This window comes from Schistocerca piceifrons, chromosome 9, assembly GCF_021461385.2.
Source record: "Schistocerca piceifrons isolate TAMUIC-IGC-003096 chromosome 9, iqSchPice1.1, whole genome shotgun sequence".
NCBI classification, from domain to species: domain Eukaryota; kingdom Metazoa; phylum Arthropoda; class Insecta; order Orthoptera; family Acrididae; genus Schistocerca; species Schistocerca piceifrons.
This window is the reverse complement of record NC_060146.1, coordinates 81,063,917-81,085,375: the sequence shown is the minus strand read 5'-3', so window position 1 is coordinate 81,085,375 and position 21,459 is coordinate 81,063,917. Positions and strand designations below refer to the sequence as shown.

Genomic DNA, 21,459 nt, shown 5'->3' with positions numbered 1-21,459 from the left:
ATAGTATAGTGATATGCATATATGCAGATGGTGGTAGTATCGCATACACAAGGCATAAAAGGGGATTGCATTGGCGTAGCTGTCATTTGTACTCAGATGATTCATGTGAAGAAGTTTCCGACATGATTATGGCCACACGGTGGGAATTAACAGACTTTGAACGAGGAATGGCAGTCGGAGCTAGATGCATGGGGCACCCCATTTCAGAAATTGTTTGGGAATTCAATAGTCTGCAGTCCACAGTGTCAAGAGTGTGCCAAGAATACCAGATTTCAGGCGTTACCTCTCATCACTGACCACAGACAATTCAGTGGTCGACTGCTTTCACTTGACAAGCGAGAGCAGTAGCATTTGCGTAGAGTTGTCAGTGCTAACAGACAAGGAACATTGCCTGAAGTAACTGCAGGAATCAATTTGGAATGCATGACAAACATGTCCACAAGGACAGTGCTGCAAAATGTGGCATTAATAGGCTACGGCAGCAGATGACCGATGCCAGTGCTTTTGCTGACAGTACAGTGTTGCCTGCAGTGCCTCTCCTGGGCTGGTGACCATATCAGTTGGACCCTAGGTGGCTGGGAAATTGTGGCTTGGTCAGGTGAGTCTTGATTTCAGTTGGTGAGAGCTGATGGCGGGGTTTGAGTGTAGCACAGAGCCCATGAAGTCAAGGACCCAAGTTGTTAACAGTGCACATTGCAAGCTGGTAGTGACTTCGTAATGGTGTGTGCCGTATTTACTTAGAATGGATCCAACTGAATTGATCACTGACTGGAAATGGTTGTATTGGGCTAATTGGAGACTATTTGCAGCCATTCATGGACTTGTGTCACCAAACCATACAGAATTTTTATAGGCGACAATGTACCATGACACTGTGCCACAATTGTTCGTGATTGGTTTGAAGAACATTCTGGGTAGTTCGAGCTAATGATTTGGCCACCAATTTTGAACATTTGTGGGAAATAATCAAGAGGTCAGCTTGCGTACAAAACCCTGCACCGGCAACACTTTTGCAATTATGGACAGCTATAGAGGCAGCAAGGTTCTATATTTCTGCTGGGGACTTCCTATGACTTGATGAGTCTGTGCCACATCGAATTTGTGCACTATAACGGGTATAAGGAGGCCTGATACAATATTAAGAGATATCCCATGACTTTTGTCGCTTTACTGTACACACAAATAGTATATATAAGTATGTTTTTATGAGGATAGAACAGGTGATCAGCTAAGACCTTGCTGAAGGAACCGTTTTGCCTGAAATATATAGGAGAACCACTGAAAATTTCAGTCACTGTGGCCAGACAGACCAAACTCTGTCCTCATAATATGAGGTCATTGTCTGAACAACTGCACTGTCTCATTCACTTGGTTCCTATTGTACAATGTTCTCCTAATTGTCCTCAGTTTGCACCAGATAACGTATAATATGAAACCAAGTTTATCACTGCAAACACTGTTGATGTCTGCTGATGACTCCTGTACCATGAACGTACTGCTATGCCACTTGCACTTACCCTAGTCAGTTCAAAAAACTGACTTCAGGCTGACAGACATGCAACTATCTCCCATGCATGTCTTCATGTCCTTTCTTCAGTCTGAAAAATCGACATCAAGTGTGTGATGTTCATCTACATGTTGTGCCACAGGTTGTTTTATTAGTTTAAATAGCGTGTGGTTGCTGATTTTTGTCTGTTCATTTATTATGTGTTTCTTCTCAATAGTGTCTGGTTGCTGATTTTTGTCTGTGTTCTCTATTATTGCTTTTTGAATTTGTAAGTTTTCTTGTAGGTGTAGGAGATGTTTCATGTTGCTGAGTCTGACTGCTTTCATGACCTTTTCTATTGCGGTTGGGTAGTGGTTTTCTTGACGGAGGTGTCCTGCAAATTATGAATGGCTGATGCCATATTTCCATGCTCTTTTGTGTTGCTTATACCTTAGCTCGAAAGTTCTGCTTGTGTGTCCTAGACATAGAGCATCACAGCTGTTACACTGGAGTTGGTAAATGAAAGATTTTTGGTAGATATCCATTTGTCTTCCCGTTTTAGACATTTCTGTAAAGAGTTGTTGCTTTGGTGTGCTATTTTTATTTCTTGTTTCTTGAGGCTGTTCCCAGTTCTGTGTGTCAGTTTATTTCTGTATGCGAGTGTGTACCAGCTTGTCTGGTAAGTTTCTGTGTTGTTCTCTCATTCTGTAGTGGCGGCAGATTTTTTTGGTATGTGTGCGTGTACGCATGTAGCGAGTGATGTCCATCTCTGGATTTGTGCATTTGTTTCTTTTTTTTTGTATTTTTCTTTTCTCAGTTTTGTTGGTATGTCCAACTCCTTATTACAGTTGTGTTTGTTAAGTGGTACTGTGTTTAATCTTTGCGTCATAAGGGCCCACACGCGCACACACGTTTGTGCTCTCTCTCTCTCTCTCTCTCTCTCTCTCTCTCTCTCTCTCTCTCTCTCTCATATATATATATATCCCCCTCCACTTCTCTCCCCCCCCCCCCCCCCCATCTTCACTCACCCCTCCTTCCCTCCCACCCTTAAGCACCAGACTAACAGATCGATAGCAGGCTCCTCGAGCACTATCAAAACAAACAAAACACAAACACATCCCACAATAACATAACATAACAAAACAAAATGTGCAAACTGATGATAGGACAATGCACAGAAGTATAAATGTATGAACTGGAGTGAAAGTGTGTTTCGCAAAAGCAAATGCAAATACTCAACACATACACATGGAAGATGAATTAAGACTGGAATAGACAACAACAAAAATGAGTAACAGAAAGAATAAAAACTGTTTACAGTAATAAGTAAAGCATGCGAAATGTTAATGATCAAAACAAGCAATGTCGTAAGAGAGCACTGAAGACACTTTAAAATAAAGTGTAATGCATCTGTTGTGAATGACTTTTTTATTACAGTTGCTAAACACAGCAATTAATTTATACAGCTCCTAAAATATTTAAGCTTTCGGACGAAGTGCTTCTTCCGAAATAGAAAACACATATACATTCACAGAAGCACAACCCAAACAAACACAACCACTTTCTCTGGGCCACAGCACCCAATTATTATTATTATTATTGTTGTTGTTGTTATTGTAACTTGGCAAGATCATGTAATAAAATTTTCAGGTGTGTAATTATTTAAAATTCCCATCTTTTGCCTGATGATATTGATGCACAGTTGGAGTTAGTTGACATTCAGGATTCAGTGAGCTTGTGTAACTTTTCAAGTTGTTCACCAAACATGCAAAAATTGCTGGAAAAAAAATTCTTCAGAAGACCACAGTTCCTTGCACATGCACATCTGTGACTGGCTATTGTTTTGTATCTGTGATGTGTTTTCTAACTATGCTTATTTGAAAAAGTTTGCTCAATTCAATATGTACTTTGTACATATTAGCTTAATGTTTCAAATGGCTCTTTGTGTTCCAAAATTTTTAATGTATGTTTACTCAGCACCATACTAAATTCAAAAGATGTATGCCTGTGTGAAATGGAAGGCATTGCAGCGATATTTTTTTGTAACTAAAATTTAAAAGAACAACTCCCAATTAGAGGATGAACAATAATACAAATGTTGCAGAGCTACAGGTTACAATTTTTGTAGCTATTAAGAATGTAATTTTTGTTTCTGTTAAAAAATATGAGTTATGTCTTACATTTGTTATATTCCAGTTTTGTGTATTCGTTTTTGATTGGTAGTAAGTTCTATTCTTAACAGTAAAAGTAAAAAGAGTATTACAACCAATACGCAGGGATGCAATATTCAGCAGCTGAGTGCACAAATGAAAGTGTAGCATTGCATGCTATATTTACATTTTATTCTCATTTCTTTCCAGCTATTTTGTGGAGTAAGTTTCATTGATAGGTTCATGTCTGATCGGGGATGACACCTAGACTGTTAAAAAAGTAATTATGGGAAACCTCAACCTTATCAATGTACCGACTCGTGGTTTGCTCTTTATTGTTGGTATGGAACACAGTCATCTGTTTTACTTGGACTATTGCACAGAAACAAAAGATGTTTTTTAAGTAAAATGTACAAGGTGTGCCAGAAACACCTGACAATTTTTAAACTATCTTTCACAGGACACATACTGTGCGGCACTGTAATACTACGTGCCATACTGTGCCCTGTTCTCTGGAGTTCAGTTAACATGGAATGCTAACCTGGGAAACAACACATTTGGCAATAGAGGAGTTTATAAAGAGAAAATTTTCACAACTGCATGATGCAACTTTTAACACAGGTTTAGTCAACGTGATGCCCCTAGTCACAGTACTCTGTTGGTATGAGTATTGAAATGGTGTCTAGATGGAACTGTGATGGACAGAAAAAGTTTCTGGATGTCCTCGTTGCGTACATAGACCGGAAAGACTATGGACGTGATCGTCCATAGTCTTTAATGATCGGGTCAGGAGCAAGCTATCGCATTTAGGTTTGAGGATACCAGCATTCTCTGTATCATGCAAGAAGATCATCACTATCGTGAGTATGAGACTTGAGTTGTCCATACGCTTACTGACAGGGAAAAGACCACAAGACATCAATTTTGCAATGGGTTCTGAAGAGCTGAAAAGCATATTGTGAACAGGTTACTGATGACAGTTGAAGCACATTTCCACTTGACTGGGTATGTAAACAAATGGAACTGTTAATTCTGGGTTGCACATACTCCATGTGAATTGCTGAAATGTTCTATGCATAGCGCAGAAGCTATAGTATTGTGCAAAATTTTATCCATGCATATTATCAGTCTTCTTTTTTATGAGCAAGCCACACTAGCAATAAATTCTGAGTGCCACGCAGCTCTTTTGCAAACATTTCTGAATTGTGAAGTAAATTACCGTTGTCACCTGTCGTTCCAGCAAGATGGGGTAACAACCCATACTGTGGGTCATCATATGGCAGTCCTGAATGAAATATTTCCAGGAATAGCCATTTCTCATGTAGTGGACATCAACTGGCTTGCTCATTCGGTCAACCTGATTATTTTTTGTGGTGTTATCTTAAACGAAGAAAGTTTATGAGCAACTCTCAACCAGTATCGATGAACTGAAAGGTTGAATTCATGAGTGCATTTGGGAGGTCCCAAATAAAATTTAGAGGTGCATTATGTTATCTCTTCCAGACAGAGTACATGAATGTGTTACTCAGAATGATGGATATTTATCATATGTTATTCTCAAGATACAGTGGTACTAATTCTCCATAAAAAAGAGAATGTATCTTTACCAAAAAATGTTTTCACTTTCCCCTGATTGTTGTTTTATTTTCAAAACCATCAGATATTTTGGCACCCCACCCCCCTCCCCCATCAGTCAACCAGCTCTGCGTGCGTGCGCACTCACACACACAAAAGTTTTGCATCACCCCAGTTCCCACAACCCCCGAAGATAGACGTTCACTGTGGATACTGTATCACACACACACAGTCCCTTTGACTGTTCAGAGATGTCACTAAACCCACACAAAGATGTAAACAACCATGCATGAGCAGCGCCTATTATAAAGAGGTGTCAGACAGCCGATAGGTTCCAGTCATTCCGCCGGGAAGGAGGTACACAGCTTGTGTTGTCTGTTGTTCAACCATGCCTAGACAGTCAATACCGCACTTCAATCGCGTGTGCATTGTTTCTTAGTGCCAGGAAGGGCTCTCAACAAGGGAAGTGTCCAGGCATCTCGGAGTGATCTATGCTGAATGGCCGTTGAGGAGTGGGACAATCTGGACCAACAGTTCCTTGATGGATATCATGCCACGATGAATACAGGTATGCATCAATGCAAAGGACGTGCTACTGGGTGTTAGAGGTACCAGTGTGTGCAGTAGTCTAGACCACCACCTCTGAAGGTCTCGCTGTATGGTGGTACAACATGCAATGTGTGGTTTTCATGAGTAATACAAAGGGCTGAAATGATGTTTATGTTGATCTCTATTCCAATTTTCTGTACGGGTTCTGGAACTCTCGGAACCGAAGTGATGCAAAATTTTTTTTGATGTGTGTATATCATGTGGCACCACGGCCTGGTGCAAGTTGAGCAATTGGACACCACTTTGGTGAATTGTGTGTCCTTAAAACCAACGGTGTACATTTTTCCCCAGACAGTCATCAATCCAACTACTAGCCAAGCCCATAAACAAACATCAGTATGCTCACTCAGCACTAAATACTCCTCAGACATGTTATAAATAGCTGCTCTCATCCAAATTTAAATGATTAAATTTTGTTAATAATAATTAGAAACTGGTGATCAGTTTGATCCGTTATGAGCTGTTTGTGGAATCCTGCGACTGTAAACAGGGGGTCGATTTATAAATAACTTTTCAGGTACCAGACACAATTTTGTGTTTATTTATATTTTACATGACCTGTTTTGGGAAACGATTTCCCTTTTTTATGTATGTTTCTTCTCTGTGTACTATGCCATTTTTACATAATGTCTTCTTTTTATGTAATGTTTTTTGATATATGAGGCTCTGTTTTGTTCTGTTGACTTTACTGCAATATATAAACAAAGATGCAATTTTTAGTTGCTTATCGATCTTTATATGCAGTTAGTGGTGAAATTTGGGAGAACTTGTACCCACAGTTTTCTTATTTGTGATAATAAAAATTTGTAGACTGCCAAAGATCATTGTAAATTTAATAGAAGTTCATCTGATTACACTCTTTTTTTTCCATTATGTCAATTGCAATATAAACAGTAAAGAAAACGACTGTGTTGGGGGGGGAAAAAAAAAAAAAAGACTGACAAACGGGACTCAATCCAGTGATTAGGGGGCTTGAACGCTAACCACTCGGTTGCCACTGCTTCATGGTAAAAATGACCACGCACAGGTATATATTTGACGACCAAAATTATCTTGAGATTTTCTCAATAACGCTTGAGAAGTACGCGCTACTGCTCACACATTTTGTTGTCCTCATGGAGTACTACAAGTGTACAAAGTTTACAGTAAATCCGTGTTCCAAACATCATGATCTCCCCTTGTTAGATGCGCTTGACAGAGATAATGTTATAGGTCTTCCCTGAAGTAAGACATACCTTTGTATAGAGGATATTTTATCTTGACAATCAACATTTGATTGTATCCATTTTACTGTAGTACTTATTTCTGTGTGTTACTGTTGAAGCATCTGAAGAAACTCAGCGATTTACTTTCAAGTTTTTCATTAAATATTTTATCTTCATATTTTCTGTAATGTGAATATATCTCCGGTTCTTCCAACAAATCCATTTTATGCTCTTTATTTTCTTGGAGGCATCCTATATTATGTAATTATGTATGAGGCTATTGCTGATGGTGTGTGCGGGGGGGGGGGGGGGGGGGGGTCATGTTGGCTTGAATGTGATGAGCTTACTTCGCCATTACATCTCCAGTATTGGTGGTATATAGTATCGTGTTAAGAAGCAATGATAGTTCCGTGGGACAGAGACAGAGACCACACGGGCACCACTGCAGTGTATTCTGCGTATCTCTCTGCACAGAATGCATTGTGTAGCCACCCTCTCAAGAACACAACACAATAATAGAATAATTACACATTTACATGTTTCATAGTTATGTTGTGGTCATACATCAGCTGGTTATTTCTTTATCTACACCTATTGCTGTCAAGAGTAAGACAGTGCACTGGTACTTCCGGAAAGCCAATAGTCATTAGCAGTATGCCTTTTATCCAATATAAGTGGTAGTGCAGAGAAACACTCAGCAATGTTTGTCAAGATATCTTATACAGCCCATGTTAATGATGCACCTCTGGTGATTTTCATTGTAATAATTAAGAAAACAAACTAATTTCTAGTTTAACAGTGGAAGATGATAAGACATTTATATCCATTAAAAACAATGATGGAGCCAATATTTAAGTCTGTAGTGTTCCTGTAATGAAGCGAAGAAAATATGGGCTTGTGTACATAATGGAATTGCTTAATATGACCTACTGTTTATTTCTCAAATATAAAGGAATCTGATTATTGATTAATTGTTTCTTTCTTGAAGTCCTAAGGTTTTTGCTTTGCATATTCCAAGAACTGGATAGCAAAGTTCTTTCTTTAGCAATATGAATTTTTTTTATGAACATGACACTTCTAAACCGAACAGAGTCAGTATTTATAACATATATTTTTTGACATTACTTTTGCCTCTGTGACATACACTAAACTATGAGGGTTAAACTACACACAGGGTGTATACGAGTGACATTACTTTTGCCTCTGTGACATACACTAAACTATGAGGGTTAAACTATACAGGGTGTATACGAGCGGGAAATTGAGGAAAACCAAGGAATTTTTTCATCTGGGAGAAATCCAGGAAAAAATGCAGGAATTTTTTAGAATTCCGGGACTTTCCGTTGTTTTAGTTTTCAGTTAAATTTTTGCAATTTTGACTGGTAAGAACTGATACTCTTAACAGAGAATTTTACTTTAGCCCGCTACTGCAGAATAATACTGCGCAATAAAGCATAAACAAGAGAATAACACCGAAATAAAAGTTCAGTTGCAAAGAAAATGCACCATTTACAACAACAAAACACAGTGCACACATCAGTATCTGCCGACAGCAAAAGTGTCACAGACTATGCAATACTTCGTAACAACAAACTGCTCTCGATGTGTCTTTCTCGTGGGCCTCGTTTTGATGAGCGTGATGTCACAATGTTTACATTTCAAACAGGTGGTGGAAAGATATTGTGAATGGTGGTTTGAGAAGTGTGACTTTAAAAGTAAATTTCCTTTTAAGTGAGATGAATTATGTTATGTACGAGAATGTGCAGTGAATTTCTTAAATCACGGAGTGTTAGACTTTCATTCAAAATTTAACACTGCGGACCAGGCCCCCCAAAAAAATTTTGAGCCCAAAAGACCAGCCGTTTATGCGATTACTTAAAATTTTACTGTCACATTTGTGTCTCATATCTTAAAGGGTAAGACACACTAAAAAGACAAAGTTTAAAGAGTAGATTGTCATATTTCTTTTAATTCTTTCGTACTGATAAATATTATATATGAAAGCTTAGCTTTTCTTGTAGATATATGTATGCACATCAATTCAAGCCATTTACTTTTCTCATTTATGTGTTTGCACTGCTTACCAACGATGTTGATATTGGCTGACTACATCACCTGTCCTATCGCTCTGAATATCTGCTGTCATTGTCTGGCGAGATCGCTTGACATGAGCTGCAATTGGCTGACAAAAGCACGTCACAATCTAAATCTCAGTGCTTCGGAAGCTGTCATGCTGTATTTGGTGGAATTTGTGTTTATACTTTCATAATACGAAAATATGCACTGTAAATTTTATCGCACATCAAAGATCTTTACAAAACATGTTGTTTCTTGCTGGGTTTCGTTTCCTAAAGTGCCAGGAATTTCAATGCCGATATATAAAAGTTTCACTATTCAAAGAATTGATAAGCTTCACAGTGTCGAGGGAAAGCATATTGTCACTTGAAATGGGAAAAATGTACTTTCATGCAGGAAAAAGTTAATTTTCACCAGGGAAAAAGCATATTTTTAACTGAGAAATGCTGGAATTTTTTTTCCCCCTTGTCCGCATATACTGTATACAGTGACCATTATAATTATCTTTTTTAAACCATGAGTAAACCTTGAACCATTCTCTATTAAACTTGGCTTTAAATCTCAGCTTTCACTTCTTTTTCTGGACTGGCAATTCACTATGTTACTGTCTGACAATGAGACCATTTGTAAAAACGATTTGTTACGTGTAAAATGTACATTAACAACAACATGTGCTGGTTTACCAACTTTGCTTTCTTTGCGCTAAAAGCTGTATTTTTATTTCAGTTACATTTACAAGAATGCCTCTTAATTTAAACTCTAGTATAATGAACAGACTGTGTTACGTTATATTCATTTCTGATGTAATCAGGATTTTTACATATCCTGATACAGTTAAATGGGTAGTCTTGTTATCATGAGGAAAATCAGAACAATTCTGCCTAAATCCAGATTGCTGGCAATTCTGCTCTTATGTGTGACATTTTTAGTGATACAGTATGTTAGACAGGTCACAGAAAATTCCAGCGGCTGACGTTTCTCGCAAAAATTTTTGTAGTCTGTGATTGTTGGTTTAATTAATAGTATTTTCTGGAGAAAGACCCCCGTAGGGCTTAAACTTTGTCGTAGTAGGTTATTCTTTTCTGAGATACACATACTTCTCAAGCACTACAAAGGAAGCATTGAAACATGTTAGTGATGTTTTTTTGTTTTAAATTCTATTATTTGGAAATAATTTTATTAATGTGCAGTACACAGTTCTCCATACTTTCATCATGGCTACCATTAATTGTTTCATGTTAGGTGTAGAGGCAAAACTATGTCTAACAATGTATCTGTGGGGGTTTGTTCTTACGACACAATGCTTCACATTCCACCTCCAGGCTTTCGTAAGAATTATGACATTTTCTGTGATCCACAACTATTTTCTCTTGTCATGAAATGTGACAGCATTCATCTAATAACAATGTGAATGCTAAATAGTAATAGTAGAGATAAGATGACTTTTCTGATGTCAATCTTCTGACCCATTTCCTTTTCTTTGTCAGTCTCATCGCTGAGTAGAACTTACTCCTAATGCCCTTAATTATTACTTGAAGAATCCCAATATTTATCTTCCTCTACAGTAATTGCCCCCCCCCCCCCTCCCCAAAAAAGCAGCTTCCTGTATTACCGAGGAAGTTATTTCTTGTTGTCACTGTTGTCTTAACTAATGCCTTAGTGTCCTGTCCCTTCTTCTAACATATCTCTCCCACATATTTCCTTCTTGACTTATTCTGTGGAAAGTTGTCTCATTTTTTATCTTCCTACCAGATGTCTACATCAAAAAATAGAGTGAGGGGAAAAGACTGCCTGTACACTTCTGTGGAAGTCTTAATATCTCGTATCTCATCTTTGTGATCCTTACAAAAAATGTATATTGCCAGCAGTAGAATTGCTGTGCAGTCAGTGTCAAATGCTGGTTCTCAAAAAAATTTCCTCAATAGTTTTATGTGAAAAGAATGTGGTCTTCCCTCCAGAGGTCCCACAAGTTCATGAAGCATCTCAGTAATACTTGCGTGCTGATCAAACCTACCACCAAACAAATCTGGCAGCCCATTTCTGAATTTCTTCGATGTCTTCCTTTTAATCCGACCTGGTGGGGATCCCAAACATTCGAGTAGTACTCAATAATAGGTCCCACTTAATGGTGTAAAATACAAGGGCATTTATAATTTATATTTTTAATAATATATAATCACTGACTCGGTTACTCACTTCTTCCCTCTTGTTCTTAGTCATAAAGGCAAGTGTAAACATTTATTAATCTTTAATATCAGAAGTATCTTCCCATTCCATTATTTTAATTGGTAAATTATACATTGTAGCAGTAAAAAGTTTGAAAAGTACTTTTTTTATATAAATGCACTGCTTTGGGTAAATTCCCAGGCAAATTTCCATTTATAAATGTCCTGCACATTGGGCATTCATCTGGTCCACATCGTTATTCCTATTACTGTTCTATAAGTACTCTCCTTTACAGATGTGAACTGTACTTTCCTAAAATGCTCCCAATGAAATGAAATTGACCTACAACAACCCTTGTGCTCATTCCATTTCATATCCATCTGCTACATTGACTTACTTGACTTAATTCTTTTGGCCCCTATGGGGGCATAGGGCATCCAGGAGAACTCGCCATCCGTCTCTGTCTTTTGCCATTTGCCTCAATTCTGCCCAGGTCTTACCAACTCTTTTTGCTTCCCCTTCCACTGTCCTCTTCCATGTACCCCTTGGTCTTCCTCTCTTCCTTGTTCCCTGGGGATTCCATTCCAATGCTTTTTTCTCGATGGCTCCATCTGGTTTTCTCAAGGTGTGCCCCAACCAGCCCCACTTTCTCTCTCGTATCTGGTCTTCTATAGGTATCTGGTTTGTTATTCGCCAGAGCTCCTCATTACATATTTTTTCTGGCCACCAGATATGATGCGTCGAAGACATCTATTTATGAAGCTTTGTAACTGGATTGTTATCTTTTTATCCATTTTCCAGCTTTCACTGGCGTACAGAAGGACAGCTTTCACATTTGTATTAAAGATACGGATTTTTGTTTTGTATGTGATATTTCTATTTTTACATATTGGATACAATTGTATGAAGGCAGCATTTGCCTTTTTAATGCGGTTTTTCACGTCATCTCCAGCTCCACCATCTTCTGCCACTATACTACCCAGATACAGGAATGAGTTGACAGTCTCCACTCGCTGCTCACCTATTAACAGGGGCACCTCCATGTTCCCTGAATTTACTCTCATTTCCTTTGTTTTGCCTGTATTTATCTTGAGGCCAGCAGTCTCTGCTTCTTCTTTCAGCAAGTTTAATTTAGCTTGCATATCAGTCAGCCTTGGAGCTAATAAAACTATATCGTCTGCAAAATCCAGATCCTCCAGACGTTCGTGGATCCCCTACTGGATTCCTCGTCTCCTGCCTGCTGTGACTCTTCTCATAACAGAGTCTAGAGTGAGTAGAAAAAGTGTTGGTGACAAAATGCAACCCTGCCGGACTCCAGTTGTTACTTTTATGGGCTCTGTCATATTTCCCTTGTGGAGTACGCAGCATTCGTAGCCATCATATAGATCTTTTATGATGTTTAAGATCTTCTGTGGTATGCCATACTTCCGCAACACCTGCCAGAGCACTTTTATGTTTCACGGAATCGAAGGCCTTTTGAAAATCAATGAATGCCAGGTACATGGTTGCTTGGAATTCTTTGCTTTGCTCTAAGATGATCCTAAGAGTGTTAATAAGATCAACACAGCTGCGTTGTGCCCTAAAACCGGCCTGTTCTTTACGCAGTCGCTTTTCAAGCGATTCTTTAATTCTGTTTAAAATAATTCTGGTGAGGACCTTACTGGGCACTGACAACAATGTAATACCACGTCAGTTATTACAGTCTGACAAATTTCCCTTTTTTGGGAGCTTTACCACCAAGCCATTTTTCCACTCCTTTGGAGATTTCTCTTCAAGCCAAATATGCTTCAGCAAAGGATGGAGCATTTTAACAGTACTTTCAATATCGGCTTTTAAGAGCTCTGGTGCTATGTTGTCTAGGCCTGGAGCCTTTGTATTTTTTAGTGTTTTCAAGGCAATCCTAATTTCGTCCATTGTGGGGCACTGCAAATTTATATCTTGATCTTCTTCAACTTCCTCTGGAACACCTCTTACCTGTTCCTCTTGGTTGTCTTCACAATTTAACAGTTCCCTGAAGTGCTCCTCCCATCTCTGTAGCTGTGCCTGTTGAGTTGTAAGCATCACACCATTCTTGTTCTTAACTGGTCCTTCATGTCTGAAGTTCTTCATTGACAACTGTTTGGTAATGTTTTAGAGCTCTTTCATATTTCCTTGTCTTGCTGCCTCTTCTGCTAATTTTGCTTGCTCATCTATCCATTTCCTTTTATCTCGACGTAGCAATGCTTTCACTTTTTTGTTCGCCTCCATGTATTCTTTATGCGCTTCGCTCTTCTGCGCTCTTGTCTTACAAAAATTTAACTTAAGTTGTAGTTCTTTCCTGTGGCTGATTTCATTCCGAGATCCATTCCTTCCTTTGATGTGCCTTAAATCCTAAGATTTCTTCTCCCACATCTAAATAACTGTTCTTGTTTTTTTGCCAGCATGTTTCAATTCCCTCTTCCATAACGTTTTCTTCAGAGAGGACCTGGAATCTGTTTTGTAGTTCAAGGGCAAATGTTTCTTTGATCTGTTGGTCTTTTAATCTTGCCACCTCTATTTTCTTGCACCTATGATTGAGCTTGGTTCTGTTTGCCACTATCTTCAGTCTGAATTCCGCCAAAACTAGGTGGTGGTCACTTCCAACGTCTGCCCCTCTTCTATTTCTGACATCTAACAGAGAGTGTCGGAACTTGCGGCTTATGACTATGTGGTCTATTTGATTTTCGGTAACGTGGTCTGGAGAAACCCACGTTATCTTATGGCAGTTACGATGTGGAAACAATGTGCCTCCAATGACTAGGTCATGTTCAGCGCATGTATCTATCAAAAGTTCACCATTTATATTCCTGATCCCCATGCCATGCACGCCCATGATATGTTCAAGCCCTTCATTTTCTGAACCAACTTTTGCGTTCAAGTCACCCATTAAAATTTTTATGTCCCTGGAATTTGTTTGTCTAAGTACTCCGTTAAGCTCTGTATAAAATGCATCTTTTAATTCTCCTTTAGCTATTTCAGTAGGTGCATAGCATTGAATTACAGCGACATATCGCACATTTGTTTTAAAGTGTGCAGTTATTATCCGTTCTGAGACTGGTTTCCACTCCAGTAAGCTCTTCTTGCTTCTTTTAGATAGTAAGAGCCCTACACCATTCCTATGCATCGCGTCCTCACCTGTCTGACCCGCATACAGCAACACTCCACCATTTTGTGTTTGGAATTCCCCAGATTCTGGCCACCTTACTTCACTTAGTCCCAATATATCTAGTCGATAGTTCTCCATCTCTTTTTCAACCTGTCTTAGCCTCCCTGCCTCTCTCAACGTCCTTACATTCCAAAAACCGATATGGGTTTTACTTTTCAGGCCAAAGGTCGTATCCTTAAGATCCATCCGGCTGTTTCTCCTTTTAGTTTCTGTGATATGTGTTTTTTGGTGGTGCGGGTTATCAGCCCACAGCCCCTGAGTGTCCTGGTGGGGCTGCCACCTCATGGCCTGGACACCTGCCAAGGTTTTATTTCAGGGCCTTACCCCTTAGATAGCTTGTCTTCACCACGACTACAGAACGCTATCCATCCCTTCGCAGTAAGGCCTATGTGCATCAACGTTGTCCTGGTTTCTAAGGATCTTCCGCTGTCCACAGTAGGGGACTGTGTCTGCTGCCACACAATCACAAGGAGGAAAAGGAAAGGAAGGGAATGTATAGGATGGGACAGAACAGAATAGGGTAGGACAGGACAGGACAGGACAGGACAGGACAGGACAGGACACTAGACGGGACGTTGTGAGACACACTTTGTCTGGATCCTCTATGGAAACCTGTCCGGCTTGGGAGGCCCTGCCGGTAGTTACACCACCGCCGGTATAGCCCTCCACTTCATTGGATCACACAAACCCCCTCGCCCACACGGACAGTGTTTCGCTAAGGCGGTGTCTCCTGAGGGGGCATCTGCTACATTACACATAGATATTTAATAAACCTGACTGTGTCAAGCAGTACATACTGTAGCTGTATTTGAATATTAAGGGATTGTTTTTGCTGTTCTTCTTCATCAACTTACATTTTGAGCAAGCTGCCATTTATCAGACCAGCTATTTATTTTGTTTACTGAAGAGACCACGCCTATTCTTCATCACCAGTTTCATCCAATTTTATGGTATATGCTTGCTTTGCTGTAAATGAAAGTGACAGAAATAGGAGATCCAGACTGCAAAATGTTAAGAAAAAAAAATCATTTTTTTGGTGCACATCAGGCAAGGCATGAGCCACTTAAGCTACCATGGTTTCCATGTAGCAGTTTGCAAAACAGTAAAAGTAGAGAATAGCAATCTGAAGATCATGGGATTGAGTCCATATTTGGACATTTTTTTAATTTTCGATTTTTGCATATTTTCGCTGCAAATACACTGAAATAATGCTCAGTGCATTATATTTCTTATTTTCACAAGAAACATGAAAAGGTAAGGGAAAGGAAAATTTGAGCTAGCAAATAAATTTCCAAGAAAGGATTGTCATTTCATCATGCATGAGGATTCTACAAAAAAGATGTCCTGGAAAAGACTGTGAGGCATACATGACAAGTTCACATATAAAATTAGATCCTTTTATTATTCTATAGTTGATGATTTATGGATTCTGGGGCTGTGCTCTTTGTAAAATGGAAAGCAGTCATCATCTCAGCATCTTGCACATGTTATGAAAGACACATTTCTGCAATTGCTTGGTAGTTTTAAAGTTTCTGTTGAAAACAAATTTGGTATACATTCCTCAAAGTTCCCTCAGATGGCGCAAATTATGTGTAACACTCCTCAGAGGTTAAAATGAAAGTAATGGAACGTAAAGTCATGTACGCTTTAATTATACTCCTGTCTTGGAAAGTTATTTGCAGTCACTGTGGACACTGTAAATAAAATCCCTTCTTGGGATTTGCTGTTCCAAATTTTACTTTTTGTGTGTTTATGAAAATATTAAGAAATAAAATAATTGAGCGTTTTGGTTTATTTTCAGTGTAAGTAACATAAAAATTGAAATTTTTTTAAAAAATTGTCAATGCAGGGACCTGATCCCACGACCCTCAAATTACCATTCTGCTCCTCCAACTGCTGCCTGGAATCTGTGATGACATAAATGCTGTTGTCACCCGACCTATGCCAAAAATGCTATTTTTTCCCTAAACATTTGGCCATCTGGAACTCCCATCACTTTAATTTTTGTTCAGTCCCTGCATATACCAGTAATTTGGATGAAATCTCTCAGTAAGATCGTTGTTTACTATCATTTCTCTCTCGAAAACCAGTCTTACTATTAAACCTTGTCTGGTTAAGTAAAAATCACTATTACATCAAAATGGGCAATAAAATGTGGATAGATCAAAAAATCTACTCACCAAGCGGCAGCAGGAGAAAGTACAAAATTTATGGTATTAAACAAGTGTTCGGAGCCAGTGGCTCCTTCTCCTGTCAGAACGGTTGAAGGAAAAGGAAGAAGCATGAAGGGAAAGAACTGATGAGGTTTAGGAAATGGCGAAAGCTATAGAAAAATCATCCAGAAGAATGCTAACTTTTTATGAAACAGCCTACTTTTGTTTCATTTCTGCGTATGTGACATTTTTTAACTTGTATGCCAATGTCATATGATAAAAACTCTGTTGCTATAAATGTTGTGTCCTACCTGTGTTCCTGGAAAGTAATTTTGTGGTGTTAATATTTGTGCACTTTTCTCATATTTTAGGTGGATAACTCTAACACTGTGCTGGAGAAGTTGTCGACACTGTACGCAGAGCACCTCATGAGCGATGTGACTCTCGTGGTGTCAGGAGTTGAGTATCCAGCTCACAGGCTTATACTGTGTGCATCCAGTGAAGTTTTCCAGGTACGTAGTTATTGGTGAAGGTCTAGCAGCTGACAATTAACGGTCAATTTTTAAACATGTCACCAAACGAACAACTGCATCAGGGTTAAAGGTGCTCTATGGTAATTTTTCAGTTAATATACTAACTTGGTTCTAATGGAAGTGGAGATAACTGCATCTACTCTCCACAAACCACTGCGAAATACGTGGCAAAAGCTAATTCCCGCTGTATCAGTTATTAGGGCTTCTCCCAGTTCCATTCATTATGGAGCACGGGAAGAATGATTTAAACTCCTGCATGTCGTAATTTGTCTGATCTTGTGTCTGTGATTGATAAGGGAACAATGCGTAGGGGTCATAGTACAGGGTGTTTCAAAAAGAACATATGTATTTTGAATGCATATACTAGTGTGGCTTGATAAGTATGGTACAGTTCCAGAAATAATGGAACATTTTTATTGTGCCTCAATGTTTGGTAAGCCTGATTATTCCAAGGATCGTATCAAGGATTTCAATTAGGTACAGTGCATTGTTGAGAGCTGTCTGAATTTACTAGTGTGTTAACTGCAGTTGAAAACATAGAAAACAGTGTTTTGTGATGTTGTTAAACATTTTCATTTGAATCGTAGGACTGCAACACAAATCAAAGCAGAATTGGATGAAGGTCACAATTACTCTGCTCCATCATTGAAGACAATTTACTTTCAGGTTAATGAATTCAAACATGGGTGGACTTAAACTGTAGGCATCTTATCTGAGTGAGTGCATAATACCCTGTATGGAGAATTGGCTGTGAAGAAGCTGTGTGTGAGGTGGGTCTCAAGATTGCTCACAATTGGCCAAAAGCGTATCTGGTACATTTCATAATCACAATCAGCAAGACTTCTTGTGTTGATTTGTGACTGTTGATGAAGCCTGGGTCTATCATTATACACCAGAGTCAAAATGACAGATAAAACAAATGGACAAAGACTGGTGAAAGTGCACCGAAGAAGGCAAAGACCATTTTGTCAGCTGGTAATGTGAAGGGCACAGTTTTTTTGCAATTCCCAAGGAATAATCTTGATAGATTATTTGGAAAAAGACAGAACCATGATTGATCATTGTTAGATTGTTTGAAACTTGAGTTGGCTGAGAAAGACCAATGTATGCACACAAAAACATTCTCTTTCCGCCCCACACATCAGTGATACCTATGGCAAAAGTGCACAAATTGGGCTTTGAATTGGTTCCTCATTCACCCCGTTCACCAAACTGGGGCCCAATTTACTTCGTGTTCACTAACTGGAAACTTTGGTTTACTGGGAAGAAATTTTCATCAAATGACCAAATAATAGTTGCAGTCAATGAGTATTTCACAGAACTTGACAGAACCAATTTTTCTGGTGGAATGAAAAAGCTGGAGAATTGGTGAACCAGGTGTATGTCCTGCAGAGGAGACTGTCGAAAAGTAGGGTGAGTTTTTTATGAAACATACATTTTTCCTTGCTATTTTATATGAGTTATCAATCTGCCTTTGTATTTATTAAACTGTAAGATGTACAAGTATGAAACTTGGAACGCATATTTACAAATCTCCCAAATTTAGATTACAGATGTTCAGTATGTCCCCCTTTAATATCACCACCTTGATTCTTGAACTCCTTCCATACTTGGGTTAGCACATCCATCGTCACTGACGTTATATTAGTACAGATCTGGTTCTTCAACTCTTCTAGGATCTGTGGTGGTGTTGGCGCATAAACGTTGCCCTTAATGAAACTCCACAGGAAGAAGTCATAGAGCACCAACAAATCTGATAACTGTGGAGGCTAGCTGAGAGTTGCTAAGTCACTGACTGTTTGGTGACCAATCCAGCAGCTCAGTAGCGTTTCATTCACGTGCCCTGTCTTGTTGAAGAACGAAGTTGTGCTCGTTCAACCCCAGAAACAACCAGTTTTCTAACACAGCAAGATACTGCTGACCATTAACCGTGTTTCCATCAAAGAAGAATGAGCTTGAGATATTGCACAAAATGCATTGACTTTGGATGAAACTTGTACACGTTGAATGCCTGGATGTGGGTTTCTGTAGATTCGAAGTTTGAACATTGTGTTTGTTTAATTTCCCACCATGGTTCACAGTCGCTTCGTCACTGAACATGATGCAGTGTGAGAAAGTGTTATAATTGTCAGTAGCACTCAAGTTTGTCAGAAAATGCCACACGTTTGTGTTTGTCGTTATGACCTAGAGCTTGTAACAGCTGTCACTTGGGAGGCTTCATAACCAACCGACATCTCAAAATGCACGAAATTGTTGTTTTAGCCAGTCGTATCTCCCAGCTGGCACAAGAAGTTGATTTTGTAGGACTACAGTGGAAAGTGGTTTGAATTTATGTGACATTTTTGTCATTAACACTAGGGCACCCTAGACTCTTTCCTTTATGTACATATCTAGTGTCTAAAAATGGTCAATACCATCTGCAAATGTTCCATCCATTTGGAGGGTCAGTTTGGTTTTTCACCATGAAACTACTTTGCACTGTACTCTTGGAATTACTTCAAACTTGAGAAAGCACAGAGATTTCTGATGAGGAGTAGCCGTTTTGGAACCTTTGACAGTAAACAACAGAAGACAACCGACACGTAGTGGCAATGAATAGAAACTTCGCAGTGTATTTGTTTCTCCAATAACTGAACCGTGGCACAACGATCGATAGTTTTGACAGTATAATAACTGTGTAATACATGTATTCTTTTTTTAAGGCTCTGTGTATTCCAAAATTCCTCATTTAATTCTATTGCTTGGAACCTTGTAAGTAGACTTTCATGGGATAGTTTGCTTCTATCTTCAAGTGTCAAAAAGTTGAGTTTTTCCAGCTTCAGTGTGATGTTCTCCCATGGTTCAAGCAAATATATGATCGATCATTCATGCTGTTCTTTGTGTACTTTCAATACTCCCTGTTAGTCCTATTTGATACAGATCCCTTACATTTGAGCAATATTCTAGGATGGCTCACACCATTGTTTTTATAAGCAATCTCCTTTGTAGTCTACTATTTGGCTTGTATGCTGCAACAGCTGTAGTTCCGACCCTTTTCTAATTGAAATTCATGTAGATGTGGTTAGCCACTAATGTATATAAAACTATGTTCCATCTGCTTTTGCTACAAACTGATGTGCAGTGGCTTGTATATGATTTTAATTATTTTAATAAAGTCTCTTTTTACTTGAAATTCTCTTTTAGTGAATATTCACATTCAAACTTGACTCGTGGTCTGTTTGGAATTGATTCATTTTGAAATTGCATTCACACCTGATTACAAAATGGTAGTCTGTGGAAATGAATTCAATCTGAAAAGCAATTAGACTTCTTTTGTAAAATCCCACAGGTTCTATTGTTTCCATTGTTTTTTGCTGGCATCCATCAAAATTAATTTACGTGACAAATCCACTGCAGCATGTCAAATGTAATTTCTTCGACTGTGATTAAAATTGGAGCCTGTAAGTGCACACTAGTCACATGGGGAATGCTCAGATAATGGCCAGAGTGGGGAGAATATAGATTGTAGACTGCCAATAACAAGTAAAGCATTTCTTAAAAAGAGAAATTTATTAACATCAAAGTTAAAATGTTGGGTAATATTTTCTGAAGGTATTTGTCTGAAGTGTAGCTTTATATGGAAGTGAAATGTGAGTGAAAAGCAGTTTAGACAAGGAGACACCAGAAGATTTTGACATATGGTGCCACAGAAGAATGCTGAAAATTACTTGGGTAGATCAAATACTAGGTTAGTGCATAAGTTCGTAGCATTTTTGTTTTGCCTGTTGGTATTCTGCTATGGGTTTTTATTTGTACCAGTCTCTGTTTGCGTTTATGTGTTGTCATTTGGAGATAGTGAGTGGAGCTGTGGATACTAGAAAATGGAATGCTAAGTGGAGAAATCAGAACATCCATATCCAACTGTTTGAGTCCAGTAGAGGGGTGACAGCAGCAGACGCAGCCAGAAACATTTGTCATGTATGACAATAATGCCATTGGACAGAACACAGCAAGCAAATGGTATTCTTGTTTTAAGATGGATGGTTTTGACATTAGCGGCTCTCCACATTCAGGATGGCTTTTGGGGTTTGATGAAAATTGTTTAAACTGATTAATCCATAGTGATCGAGTCAGTGTACCCGAAAACTGACAGATGTGATGAACTGTGATTATTCCACCATTGTGCGACATTTGCATTCGTTGGGAAAGGTTCAAAAAACGGTTGTATGGGTACTGTGTGCTCTAAGCCAAAATGACAGAAATCAGCAGATTGCTCGTGAACAACACTGGCTATTTCTGTCCTTTATTGTTACTTTTGATGAGAAATGATGTCTTTATGCTAA

The 21,459-nt window shown here is 38.8% G+C and overlaps 1 protein-coding gene across 2 annotated transcripts in view; it reads left to right on the top strand.

The window, feature by feature from the left end:
* LOC124717115 (BTB/POZ domain-containing protein 17) overlaps positions 1-21,459 on the top strand; it is a 150,334-nt gene that overhangs the window by 19,267 nt on the left and 109,608 nt on the right. For both annotated transcript variants that reach the window (XM_047243837.1, XM_047243836.1), the window contains exon 3: positions 16,976-17,116. In XM_047243837.1, coding sequence (XP_047099793.1) covers positions 16,976-17,116 — 141 coding nt within the window. The remainder of the gene's footprint in view (positions 1-16,975; positions 17,117-21,459) is intronic.